General features: G+C 36.2%; 1 protein-coding gene across 27 annotated transcripts in view; it reads left to right on the top strand.

The window, feature by feature from the left end:
* The window catches only part of DLG2 (discs large MAGUK scaffold protein 2), a 2,256,157-nt gene that overhangs the window by 1,681,394 nt on the left and 560,436 nt on the right, over positions 1-14,327 (top strand). For all 27 annotated transcript variants that reach the window (XM_051821188.2, XM_051821179.2, XM_051821160.2 and 24 more), the window contains one exon: positions 4,558-4,694. In XM_051821188.2, the coding sequence (XP_051677148.1) occupies positions 4,558-4,694 (137 nt within the window). The remainder of the gene's footprint in view (positions 1-4,557; positions 4,695-14,327) is intronic.

The following is a 14,327-nucleotide window of genomic DNA, read 5'->3' as shown; positions in this document are numbered from 1 at the left end:
TTAATCACATTCATTCGTAGGAACCCATTCATTCTTTGTTATTTCTATAGTATTTCTGCTCTACCTATTCCATTACACTTACATTGGCCACAAATGATAGTAGCTGGCTATACAAATGCATAATATGGACTCAAAAGATGCTTGTTGAATGAATGCATATGTGCATGAGTGGACTAGATGAATGAATGAAGACATAACATAGATGGATACTTCCACCTGTAAATAAATAGTATATAGATAGAAGTTTTCTTAACCCTGTTAAGTTGAATATCTAGAATATTATTTGTTATTGATTAAATATTGGTTAATTTAAGTACAATAATATTCCATCAAAATGAAATAAATCAGAAAAATTTTGGATCTATACCTGCAGAGACATTCTCTGGCTCTGTGAGGAGTGGATGTTTCCTAAACATACCTTGAGCAGTCACCAGTTAAACAGAAGTATATAAACCTAGTCTCAAAAATTGCCTTTCACTTTTCAACGGATACGTTTATGTCCACAGGATCGCTAGTGATTTCATTTTCTTGGAACAATCTTCAGTCTCAAATGTCAACTACATATTTATTCTCTGTTAGACTTACCTTCTTTGTGGTGGTAGTTAGCTGCCACAGATCTGTAATTAAGACTGTGGCATTGGGCTGGCACCATGGCTCACTTGGTTAATCCTCTGCCTGTGGCATCCTATATGAGCACCGGATTCTGTCCCGGTTGCCCCTCTTCCAGTCCAGCTCTCTGCTGTGGCCTGGGAGGGCAGCAGAGGATGGCCCAAGTGCTTGGGCCCTGCACCCACATGGGAGACCAGGAGGAAGCACCTGGCTCCTGGCTTTGGATTGGCACAGCTCCAGCCGTAGTGGCCATTTGGGGGGTGAAGCAATGGAAGGAAGACCTTTCTCTCTCTCTCTCTCTCTCTCACTGTCTATAACTTTGCCTGTCAAAAAAAAAAAAAAAAAAGTTTAAGACTGTGACATTTACTATTGTCCCAGTGGATGTAAATCAAGGTGCTGGATTCGTTTTCAGCCTTTTCTTTCCAGAGTTTGGAATGCCCACTATATTATTATATAAATGTAGTAGATTGAACCTAGTACATGGCTATAAAACTTTTGTAAAAAAATTTAAAAGTGCACTATATTCATATATCCAATAAAGTAACAGTTTTGGAAAACATGCACTTATGGATATTTTAAATTTCCCAGGAAAAAGCTGGAGACACTTTGTTTATTCCTTGGTCATCATTTGCCTAACAAACAAATTCTTTTAGATGAAGTAAACAAATACATACATGGTTTGGTAGGGTGCCAAAGCATCAATAAAGAATAACTGCCTGCTCCACAAATATGTACGATTAAAATCATATATAAATAAATATTTTATTTTTTTTAACTTTTATTTAATGAATATAAATTTCCAAAGTACAGCTTATGGATTAAAATGGCTTCCCCCCCATAACGTCCCTCCCACCCGCAACCCTCCCCTTTCCCACTCCCTCTCCCCTTCCATTCACATCAAGACTCATTTTCGATTCTCTTTATATACAGAAGATCAGTTTAGCATACATTAAGTAAAGATTTCAACAGTTTGCTCCCACACAGAAACACAAAGTGAAAAATACTGTTTGAGTACTAGTTACAGCATTAAATCTCAATGTACAGCACACTAAGGACAAAGATCCTACATGAGGAGTAAGTGTACAGTGACTCCTGTTGTTGACTTAACAAATTGACACTCTTGTTTATGGCATCAGTAATCACCCTAGGCTCTTGTCATGAGCTGCCAAGGCTATGGAAGCTCCCTGAGTTCACTGACTCTGATCATATTTAGACAAGGCCATGGTCAAAGTGGACGTTCTCTCCTCCCTTCAGAGAAAGGTACCTCCTTCTTTGATGACCCATTCTTTCCACTGGGATCTCACTCGCAGAGATCTTTTATTTAGGTTTTTTTTTTCCCCCCCCAGAGTGTCTTGGCTTTCCATGCCTGAAATACTCTCATGGGCTTTTCAGCTGGATCCGCATGCCTTAAGGGCTGATTCTGAGGCCAGAGTGCTGTTTAGGACATCTGCCATTCTATGGGTCTGCTGTGTATCTCACTTCCCATGTTGGATCATTTTCTCCCTTTTTTAATTCTATCAGCTAGTATTTGCAGACACTATTCTTGTTTATGTGATCCCTTTGGTTCTTAGTCCTATCATTATGATCAATTGTGAATAGAAATTGATCACTGGGACTAGTGAGATGGCATTGGTACATGCCACCTTGATGGGATTGAATTCTAATCCCCTGGTATGTTTCTAACTCCACCGTTTGAGGCAAGTCAGCTTGAGCATGTCCCGAATTGCACATCTCTTCCCTCTCTTATTCCCACTCTTATATTTAACAGCAATCACTTTTCAGTTAAGTTTCAGCACTTAAGAAGAATTGTGTATTGATTACAGTATTCAACCAAAAGTATTAAGTAGAACAAACAAACAAAAATACTAAGATGTAATACTTTATCCATTTTAGTATCTTTTTTTGTTCTAGTACCATTGGTTGAACTCTGTAATTAACACACAATTATTCTTAGGTGTTTAAATTTTAACTGAAAAGTGATCCCCGTTAGGAATTTTGAAAACATTGTGCTGAGTGAAATAAGCCAATCCCAAAGGGACAAATACCATTTGTTCTCCCTGATAGGTGACAACTAACTGAGCACCAAAAAGGAAACCTGTTAAAGTGAAATGAACACTATGAGAAACGGTGACTTGATCAGCCCTCACCCTGACTGTTGATGAGCAACTTAATATGTTACCCCTCTTAGTATTTTTGGTTTTTTGTTCTAAATAAATATTTTAAATAACTAAAAATAATTTTAAAAAGCTCTTGTAAGCAAAAATCATTTAAAATGGAAGGAGAAAATCAAAACAAAGCACATTTCTAATGTGATTGTTGAAGAATTACTTCTTACTGTTAGAAGGAGTTGGATAGAGGTAAGGGGCAGTTCAAACAAATAGTTTAAAAAACTAGTTAGAGTTATGTGTGTTGCAGTGAAACAATAGCCAATAAAATGCTTAACTAAAAGAAAAAAAGAATAATTACCCACTTTGGTAGGAAATTAGATAGCACTTATTTAAATTGCCCTATCAATTTAAATCCATTTTCCATTTATTTTGACAACTATTTAACAAAATCATTGCATTTCAAGTATAATTTCAGAGGTGTAACTTTTTAATTTAATTTCATCATTTTCCCATTAACTAATTCATTATGCTGTCCTAATAGCAGGTAGCCCTGCCCACTATTGACTCAATAGAAGCATAGTAAAATGGAGTATTTTCAAAAGTGTTTTTCATCATTGTTGTATAAAGTGACACAAGTTTTTATAGTAGTTTTCTTAAGTCAAATAATTTTGAGAAATTCTCTGTCTTTAGTAACTAAGCCTTTGATTGATACCTACCTATTTGAGTAATTTACATGTTAATTATCATTATAATTTTAAAATGCAAAAAATATGTTATGAGTATTATAATAAATGTGTATTCAATCATATTCTGAAAGAGAAATTTTTGTGTTTATATCTTTCAAGATCCCATCAATGATTCCTTTGAAATTCCCTCATACTAATCTTTTAGAGTGATTCTATTCTGGGGCAAACATTTGGCATAGCAATTAAGATACTGGCTGAGATGCCTGTGTCCCATACAGGAGTTACTGAGTTCAGGCTGTGCTCCTGACTTGAATGACAGGAGGTAGCAGTGATGTCTCCCTGCCCCTCATGTGGGGGGCCTAGACTGAGTACCTGGTTTTGGCTTTGGCCCCACTCAGATACAGCTGTGAGCATTTAGGTAGTGAATAAGCAGACGGGATATCTCTCTGTCTGTCTCTTTCTCTTTCTCTTCCCATTTCTCTCTCTCTCTCTCGTTCTCTCTGCTTCTCAAATTTAAAGTAAAATGAAAGTATATAATCTATGTTTTTTACTTGATAAGCTGTGCACAGGGAGGAATCACATTTGTGTGTGTCATTAGCCTCACTATCAGTTAATAACAGTAAGTTCTAGAAAACAAGAAAACATAAAATCATTACATAAATATCCAATGTCTCTTTCTAGTGACTTTTGTCTCAGAATTTGTGTAACATTCTAGAAGCTGTATTTTTCATCATGAATTGTCAAGAAGATCCAGGTCCTGGCCCAAATGATTGTGATTCTCTTTCTTGTATGTTTGAGCAACAGCAATGAACATGAGGGCAAAGACTCAATATGAAGCAGAATGGTGTCTGTATTTTCCTGACTTACCTAGGATCTCTCCACATCCTTTAATCCCTATTCTGGCTAGTAACCTGAGGAACAGGTATTACATGTACAGTCTGGAAATTTAATGTTCACATGGAGTGACTTCAAGATCTTTATCTCCCTAACAATAATCAACAAGCCCTCAAATAGTTAAACAGAAATTAATTGGAATAGAATCCTTACTGTTATTTTTTGCTGTTATAGTGAATTAAGAATCTTTTTTAAACTGTTAAAGTATGGGTAACTGCTTTAAAAAATCAGTCTGCCATTTTGTTTGTTTTTTCCTATAGGTTTAGGCTTCTCTATTGCAGGAGGTGTGGGGAACCAACACATACCTGGAGACAACAGCATTTATGTAACTAAAATTATAGATGGAGGAGCTGCACAAAAAGATGGAAGGTTGCAAGTAGGAGACAGACTACTAATGGTGAGTGTGACTCCCGAAAAACTGACTCTGTGTGTGTGTGTGTGTGTGTGTGTGTGTGTGTGTGTATATATATATATATATATATACTCTTGTTTCCCACTGTGTGACTTAGTGTACCCAGGCTGCCATAACAAAATAGCATAGACTGGCTGGCTTAAACAACAGAAATTTATTTTCTTGGCAAATAGGAAGTCCTACATATAACCAATTAGTTTCTGTTCAGGGCTCTCTCCTGTCATACAAATGACCACCTTCTTGTTACATCCTCATACAGCCTTTCCTATGTGCTCTGGTGAGAGAGAGAAAGATAGTTATCTCTTCTTATGGATCCACCACTCTTTCTGGGTTAGGACGCCATTATTATCTCACTTAACTTTAACTTCCTAAGGACTCTAACTACAGTCACTTTGAGGGTGAGAGGCATAACATTTGAATGGAAGGGGCCACAATTCAGTTCACAGAAACAGAAAAGAAGGGAAAGCAGATTTCAAGGTAAGAGAGTTCAAAAGTACATGAAAAATTATATGTGATTTATGGATAATTTTAAAATAGAAATCTATAATCCCACCAGCTTTCTTAGATACACAAGGCACAGAGAGTATATCTTGTTTTTCTGATGTAATTCATCTTCTATCTGCAATAGAATCTGCTATTTCTAGACAGCTAAAAAGGTGAGATTTGTATAATAAAATTTACAACACTGTCTGGTTAGCTGATATGTGCATGTCCATAGTCCTTTGTTCAACCAGTGTATACATAGCCCCTGATTTCCACGATTTCATAATTAGTTCTGTCACACATATAAATGAATCCCATCTTCACCTCCCCTTCATACAAAGGACAACTATGAAATTATACCACAAATGCAAATGTAGTTTACAGCTATCAAATTAAAACACTGGGATTGAGATCAAGTTCCCTATAGTATGGAGAGGTGGGCACAATTAGTATAAAACTTTAGGGTTCAACTTCCAAGCATGCATAGGTCATAGGAATTACTTTTCTTTTGAGATTGTGTAGGTTAATACTCCCCAAATACATCTCATGGAAGTGTTGGCGATGATGGCTCCTTGCAGACATAGAACAAATGCAAAGACAAGGTCACAGCTATTTTGTTTGTCACCTGTTCATATACTTCAGGATTCCTAGGTAATAACTGACACTGACACACAGTTAAAATAAAAAGTTCAATTAAGGCAATTATAAAAAATAGAGCATTTTGGACTGTCCTAATAAAACTACTTCATCTCCATTTACTTTTATATACCAAAGCTACTGGATAATAATGAAATATTGAATATAAAATGTAAATAACTCTAAAGAAACAAAAGACTAAATATGTCTGCTGTTTAAAATAATGTCTCTAGGGGCCAGTGTTTTGGCATAAGGGTTAAGCCGCTGCCTGTAACCAGCATCCCATATAAGTGCTGGTTCAATTCCCAGTTGCTCTACTTCCCATCCAGCTCCCTGCGAATGTGCCTGGAAAAGCAGTGGAAGAAAACTCCTATCTTTGGGCCCCTGCACCCACATAGGAGACCTGGATGAATCTGTTGTCTCTTCCCTTTGGCCTGGCCCAGATCCATACATTGAAACCATTCCAGAGTGAACCAGCAGATGGAAGAGATGTTGCTCTCTATCTCTCCCTCCCTGTTTCTGTAATTTTGCCTTTCAAATAAATAAAATAAATCTTTAAGACAGTTAAAAATAAAATAGGAACATGACCTCTAATCTATGTCTGCAAGGAGCGATTATCTCTAACACTTCGATAAATGCATTTGGGGAGGATCAGCTTCTACAATCTCATAAGAAAACTAATTTCTGACTTGGGTACATTTGGGAAGTTTAACCCAAAACTGTTAATATCCATTGTGTCCCTTTTCTCTGTTCTCTATAGAAAACTTAAATTTATTTCCCGTGGTCTAACTTCTTGGTTGTAAATGCCCTTTGTGTTGAATTATCTGAGTAGGACCTTTCAGTAAGTTTGATAGCAATCATTTATTTGTTATTAACTATGTTCATGTACTTTGTTTCATGTACCTTAAAAGTATTTTTAATGTAACATGCATTTCTCACAGCAACACATTTCATGTAAGCAAAAGGAAAGTGAGGTATAGAAAAGTTTTCTAACTTGCCCATGGTCCACATAGTGAACAATGGACAGAACTGGATGTCCACCTTGGGTGATCAGGCTTGCATCCATGCGCATTAGCTCCAAGCAGTAGTGCTTCCTGTGCACGCTGTGTGCATTAGTTTCCTTGAATTTGCCAGTTAATTCTCTCTTTCCTCCTTTATTCATTATCATCCTAGACAATAGCCATAATTCAGGAAAGAACTCTGTCAAGTGGAAATGCCTAGTCATACTGTACTGGCAAAAAAAAAAAAAAAAAAAAAATTGACTGTGGTCAAAGTTTCAGCTAAAAAGTTAGGATTTCTTTACCTGAAGTCATTGCCATTTTTATTTTTGAAAGTTCCAAGACATTTTTATTTGCTTGTTTTTCTTTAAAAAGTGATTTATTGATTGTTTATTTGAAAGGTAGTATTACAGAGAGAGAGAGAGAGAGAGAGTGAGAGAGAGATCCTCTATCTGCTGCTTTACTCCTCAAATGGCTGCAAGCCCAAGGCTAAAATCCATCCAGGTCTCCTATGTGGGTGGTGAGAGCCCAAACACTTGAACCATCTTCCACTGCTTTCCTAGGTACATTAGTACATTAGCAGGGAGCTATATCAGATGTGGAGCAGCAGGGAATTGAATTGGTGCTCATATGGGATGTCAGCATCACAGGCAGTGGTTTAACTCGTGGTGCCACAGTGCTGACCCCTTTCCTGCTTGCATGTAATGTAAAGATTGATTCCTATGATATTGTGTCTCCTGAACAAGTCACTGGGGTATAAGAACTAGAAAACTTGTCTCTAAAATATAAATTTTCTTTGAAACATTGATGGGAGTTAAATAAAATATGGTAATCTTATTATAGCACTAAATTAAAAAAATGATCAGAACGGTTTCAATCTCAAGTAATGACTACTTATAGATAACTCATCTGATATTGCTTCAATTTCTGCTACTGTAAAACTATGTAACATGTGTGTTGATTTCTTGAAGTTGTATTTCAACTGTGAGCTGTATTTCTAAATTGTTTTTTTTTTTTTTAAGCTTGGTCTAAATAATTTCATCAAAGGATTTTCCAAGCACCATACTATTTTGCCATTAGTATTTTCTTGATATTCTTTGTAGACATAATGATTTCAAAAATAGCTGTGACATAATCCTTAACTGTTTTGAGTTTGAAAAAAAAATGAATCTTCAACAATAATAGTTCTCTCCTCTCTTACGTAAGGGGACATAATTAGTACTTCCAAGGCAACTGCTAAGCTGAATCTGGAAATGAAAGAAAATGATTCATTTTATAATATTCAGAAGGAAAAATGACTCTGAGAGATAGAGAGAGAGAGAGAGAGAGAGAAATATGTATCACTGAAGTCACCCTAAAAGGCCGGTCATCTTTCAATTCCAAAATGTTTATTCATGCCCCCTTTCCATCATTCCTTTCTGTCCTTTTTTCCCTTTACTACTCTACCTATTTATCTCCTACACCTTCTGTCTTCTCTTCTCTCCAAAGGAAGGACAAATGGTTTAGATCCTGCAGTTTACCAGCTGTACCACACTCTGCATATTTTTTTTCTAAATATACTATTCTTTCTAAAGAAATTTAGATCACTTCCTTCTCTCAATTCTTTATTTTTATAAAGATTGTTTTAAGACAGAGCATTAGTGATCATGAGGGGAGAGAGAGAAAAAGAGAGAGAGAGAGTGAGTTCCTCCATCTGCTGGTTCACTTCCCAAATGGCTGCAAAACCCAGAGTTGGGCCAGTCCAAAGCCAGGAGTCAGGAACTTCAGGGCTGCAGTGACTTAAGAACTTAAGCCATCATCCATTGTCTTCCCAGGTACATTAGCAGGAAGTTAGTTCAAAAGTAGAGTAGTCAGGACCGGAACTGGCACTCCAATACCGGTTGCTGCCATCCCCAGCAGTGGTTTAACCTGCTGAGCCACAACAGCAGCCCCTCTTCTCTTATTTCTTATGGGAAAAAAAAAATCACTCAAATATTATTCAATCAGAGTTGCATAAGTGCACTGACCTAAAATGAAGCTCCACTACTTTCCTTAGTCTTTCCTGGCTAAATAACTCACAGTTCAAGAAGTCTCTCAGTATCTGCCCTGCAGGGAAAACACAATTGCTTTTTAGTTTTTGCAATTTTATTTTTGAATCTCAGTAATAACCCTTGTAGTTTTTCAAGTAAAATAGTTGTAATGTTGGACACCACTTGAATCATAAATATAAATATTGAAAACTGTTTTCCTAAGAACTTCTTTCTCAGAAATGGAACTTATCTATTTTAAATGTTGTCTTATTCCAACTCTCATTTGATGCATCTGAATCTTGCAGAAAAGCAACCATATGAACACTCTGATAGCACTCCTCTAGGCATGGGAAACTTAATACTGACCCAAAGCTATCCATTAGGGACTAACCATTATCAGAAATTTTTCTTTAAAAGTATTTTGACATATATTTCGCTAATATTTCTCCCTTTATTTATGGCTCTGTCCCTGAGACATAAGAAGTAAGAACTAATTCCTCTTTATGTGTTTGTAAAAGAGTAGGGCCTTGCCACTTCTCTACTTTTCATGAGATGAAAATGTTTTGTATGTGTTATCTCACTCTTACAGTAAATTTTACCACACATTCATTTATTATCTGTAAATTGGTTATACTTCAGACAAAATTTCTTTAGGTCTCTTGCAATCTTATTCATACTTCTAAGTACTCAGGCAATTTTGTAGCATCTGATCCTTGCATTTATTCTACTGTAAGGAAAAATAATCCTATTACCTTTGCAATAAGCTTGTGAATGTTCCAAATGAGATGGCTATAATGTAGACCACTCACATGCTTCATGTGTCACCCAAATACATGGTATATATTCTCTTTCATACAATAATTTTTTAAAACTTTCCTATGCTACTTGGCACTTATTGTTTACTAGAATTTTGTTTTATTTTGCTTATTTCATGCAGTGACAATGGCTTCTGATTTTTACAGATTGTACCAGTAGCTTAGTGTTATAATCTCAAACTAAATAGGTTATATTTTGGCCTAGAATTCCATGAAGCAGATAATTGGAGGTTAGCAGCATTGATAATTTTCTAATTTTTTCATGTATTTTCAGATACTTGTTTTTATTAAAAACTTAGCAAGCTGATATTAGAACCAAATATATTAATGAAATGTGATCTCACCCATCCTTTTCTGAAAAATACTAGAGACAATGAACCTAGTATGTTTTCTTCTCTGCATGGAAACAGCAGATGAGAGGAAAGGTGGCAAAGCACTGGAATTTAGTGGAAAGGCATCAGACTCCGTCACAAGAGAGCTATGTGTCAGATACAAGCAGCTAGTGCTAACTCTGCCTAACCTACCTTGGGCAACTCACGTCCAGCTTTGGTCTATTGCTGTTTGCTCTGTAACATAATAGCATAGTCTGAGATCAGTATTTACCAAAGTGTATTTTAAAAAATGAGCCTTGGTCCTGTGTCTCAATGAAAGGCTCAGTGGCCAAATAAATAAAAACTTCTACAACTTGTATCTCACCACTCCTGTAGATCCTCAGTGAACTTTAGCATTAAATCATCTGTGAAGTCCTGCAATCAAAATTGATTTAATTTTGACTAAGACTTTAATTTTCAAACTTATTTTTACCATGGCATCCTCTTCTTCTTTTTTTATTTAGTAAATATAAATTTCCAAAGTACAGTTTATGGATTACAATGGCTCCCCCCCCCCCATAATTTCCCTCCCACTCGCACCCCTCCCATCTCCCGCTCCTTCTCCCATTCCATTCACATCAAGATTGATTTTCAATTATCTTTTTTTCCCCAGAGTGTCTTGGCTTTCCATGCCTAAAATACTCTCATGGGCTCTTCAGCCATTTCCGAATGCCTTAAAGGCTGATTGTGAGGCCAGAGTGCTATTTAGGACACCTGCCATTCGATGAATCTGCTGTGTATCCCACTTCCCATGATGAATCATTCTCTCCCTTTTTGATTCTATCAGTTAGTATTAGCAGACAGTAGTCTTCTTTGTGTGATCCCTTTGACTCTTAGACCTATCAGTGTGATCAATTGTGAACTGAAATTGATCACTGGGACTAGTGAGATGGCATTGGTACATGCCACCTTGATGGGATTGTATTGGAATCCCCTGGCATGATTCTAACTCTACCATTTGGGACAAGTCCGATTGACCATGTTCCAAATTGTACATCTCCTCCCTCTCTTATGCCCACTCCTATATTTAACAGGGATCACTTTTCAGTTAAAATTTAAACACCTAAGAATAACTGTGTGTTAATTACAGAGTTCAACCAATAGTACTAGAACAAAACAAAGAAAAAATGCTAAAATGGATAAAGTATTACATTGTACATCAACAGTCAGGACAGGAGCTGATCAAGTCACTATTTCTCATAGTGTCCATTTCACTTCAACAGGTTTCCCTTTTGGTGCTCAGTTAGTTGTCGCCGATCAGGGAGAACATATGATATTTGTCCCTTTGGGACTGGCTTAATTCACTCAGCATGATGTTTTCCAGATTCCTCCATCTTGTTGCAAATGACCGGATTTCATTGTTTTTGACTGCTGTATAGTATTCGATAGAGTACATGGCCCATAATTTCTTTATCCAGTCTACTGTTGATGGGCATTTGGGTTGGTTCCAGGTCTTAGCTATTGTGAATTGAGCTGCAATAAACATTAATGTGCAGACAGCTTGTTTGTTTGCCAATTTCGTTTCCTTTGGGTAAATTCCAAGGAGTGGGATGGCTGGGTTGTATGGTACGGTTATCTTCAGGTTTCTGAGGAATCTCCAGACTGACTTCCATAGTGGCTTGACCAGTTTGCATTCCCACCAACAGTGGGTTAGTGTCCCTTTTTCCCCCCATCCTCTCCAGCATCTATTGTTGGTAGATTTCTGAATGTGAGCCATTCTAACCGGGGTGAGGTGAAACCTCATTGTGGTTTTGATTTGCATTTCCCTGATTGCTAGTAATCTTGAACTTTTTTTCATGTGTCTGTTGGCCATTTGGATTTCCTTTTTTGAAAAATGTCTATTGAGAGCCTTGTCGCTTATATTTGATCAAGGATCTAAAACCAATCCCTGGAGTAAGGACAGTCTATTCAATAAATGGTGCTGGGAAAATTGGATTTCCACGTGCAAAATCATGAAGCAAGACCCCTACCTTTCACCTTACACAAAAATTCACTCAACATCGATTGAAGACTTAAGTCTATGACCTGACACCATCAAATTATTAGAGAGCATTGGAGAAACCCTGCAAGATATAGGCACAGGCAAAGACTTCTTGGAAAAGACCCTGGAGGCACAGGCAGTCAAAGCCAAAATTAACAATTGGGATTACATCAAATGGAGAAGTTTCTGTACTGCAGAAGAAACAGTCAGGAAAGTGAAGAGGCAACCGACAGAATGGGAAAAATATTTGCAAACTATGCAACAGATAAAGGGTTGATAACCAGAATCTAAAAAGAAATCAAGAAACTCCACAACATCAAAACAAACAACCCACTTAAGAGATGGGCCAAGGGCATCCTCTTCTTAAAGTAACATATGAAACAACTATGACTAATGTTCAGTGGAGCATACTCTGATACATACTGTAGTATTAAGAGCATATATATGATATATATATAAAATAAGAGCATCTCTTTTTTTTTCCAAAATTTGGATATTATAGTAAGAACATCAAATAGGTTTAGAGAACATGAGTAGAGACAATACAATTTTCTAAATGAATATTAATTTTGAGGACTTAGTTTTTATTATTTTATATAAATTTATATAATTTCCTGGTTTTATCTAAATAGCAATAAGAAATTTATATTAAAGACAATGAAAAATAGAGAGATTACCTGAATAACAAGTGGGACTTTACAGCACATTCACTAATTATATCAATCTTAGATGAGAACCCAGAGTTATTAATCTCTGAGCATGGCTCTTCCACCACTAATCTGCTGCTTCCACCTTAAGAAGATCTTGTGCCTGTAACACCTCATTTACTCTTCACCTTTACCCTTGAAGAATAAATAGGACAATTATATTGCTATACTTATTTTCTAAAAGAAAAAGAACTCAGAGATGATGGAGATTTCCAGTATTACATAACTAGCAAAATAAAAACATACATAAGAAATAGACATAAAATTGATGTCACAAATATTAATAAAACTTCAAATGCTTTCTTCTTATTCTCAATGGATAGCCCTGGCATTCATACCATGCTGTCTGTTTTGGTGTCCACTGGTGTCGAGGAAGCTTGGTCAATCAAAATATCACTCCCACTCGATTTCTTGTTTTATTAATGGCAGAAAATGTTAAGAAATGCATTAATAATTACTGAAAGAGAACACATCCACACTCTTGGAGTTTTAATTGTGTGCCTTATACATTGGTGTGACTCAGTGCTCACAATCTCTCCAACTTTTATCCTTTTTTTATCCTTATCCCATGCCTAGCACAGTGCATGTGTCTGTGTTCGTGGCTGCTTGAGTGACGTTCATCCCTATTTCCTGCCTCACTGTCTCAACACAGATTGTAAAATGGAAACTCTGCAGTTGCCTCTTTCTTCCTGTAAACTAGGCAATCTTTATCATTTTTCCTTTGTGTGCCACAATCATTATTTTTAAACTTATTTAGCTTATTATTTCAACATTTGTCAAGCATCAGTTATTTACCATACATCAGCTGGGGCTATACAGAACTGAAAATGCTCTAACCGCTTCCTTTGAGGTCAGTCTTGGGTGGAAAGAAGCACAGCAGGAATGAGTGTTGGACAAGGGAGAGGGAGATGGTTCCCACAGAAAGATCCCTGAACACAAAGAAACTATTTCAACCAGCAGGATCAGAAAAGTTATAGGGTCTGATTATAGTTGTTTGACTTCTATTTATTTATTGCTTTACATTATGCAATCTTTTCATGTTCATGGAATTATTCATTTCTCATAAATACAAATAAATAAATCAGTATTGTCTTCAATTTACATATAAAACAATGAATTGTTAGTCTATTACCTGGCTTAAAATTATGAAACTAGGAATTGAAAACGGATCTGATTCTACTTTTAAAATTAGTCTCATTTTATCAAGTAGCCTTCATTTCTAGAAACAAAAGGTTTAACATATGACTATTATTTCTAATGCATTTAAGTCTATTCACTGGGCATGAAAATTAATTTTGTCCTTCCTGTTCTACTTCCCATTACTAACGAGATCCTGCCATGGTGTGTCTCATAATGAGGCCACTGTATTTAGTTCTTCCATATTTAGAGTTCCTGTTCTTGCTCAAATAGAGTTAATTTTGTTCTAACCATAAGTAATACATTCTAATTGGTTAAAAAGATATAAAACAATAAAATATTGTTGAAAGATAACCATTACTGTCTCCTATATATTACTAATTACTTTTATTTTTAATATAAAGTTTATTATAGCTATTAATTTCAGTGCACCACAGAGATTTTAATCCTTGGTTTATGCATATTTATATTCATATCATTA

Source organism: Oryctolagus cuniculus, chromosome 1 (assembly GCF_964237555.1).
Source record: "Oryctolagus cuniculus chromosome 1, mOryCun1.1, whole genome shotgun sequence".
NCBI lineage: Eukaryota > Metazoa > Chordata > Mammalia > Lagomorpha > Leporidae > Oryctolagus > Oryctolagus cuniculus.
Note: the sequence above shows the minus strand (reverse complement) of the source record. Positions and strands in the feature narration are given on the sequence as shown.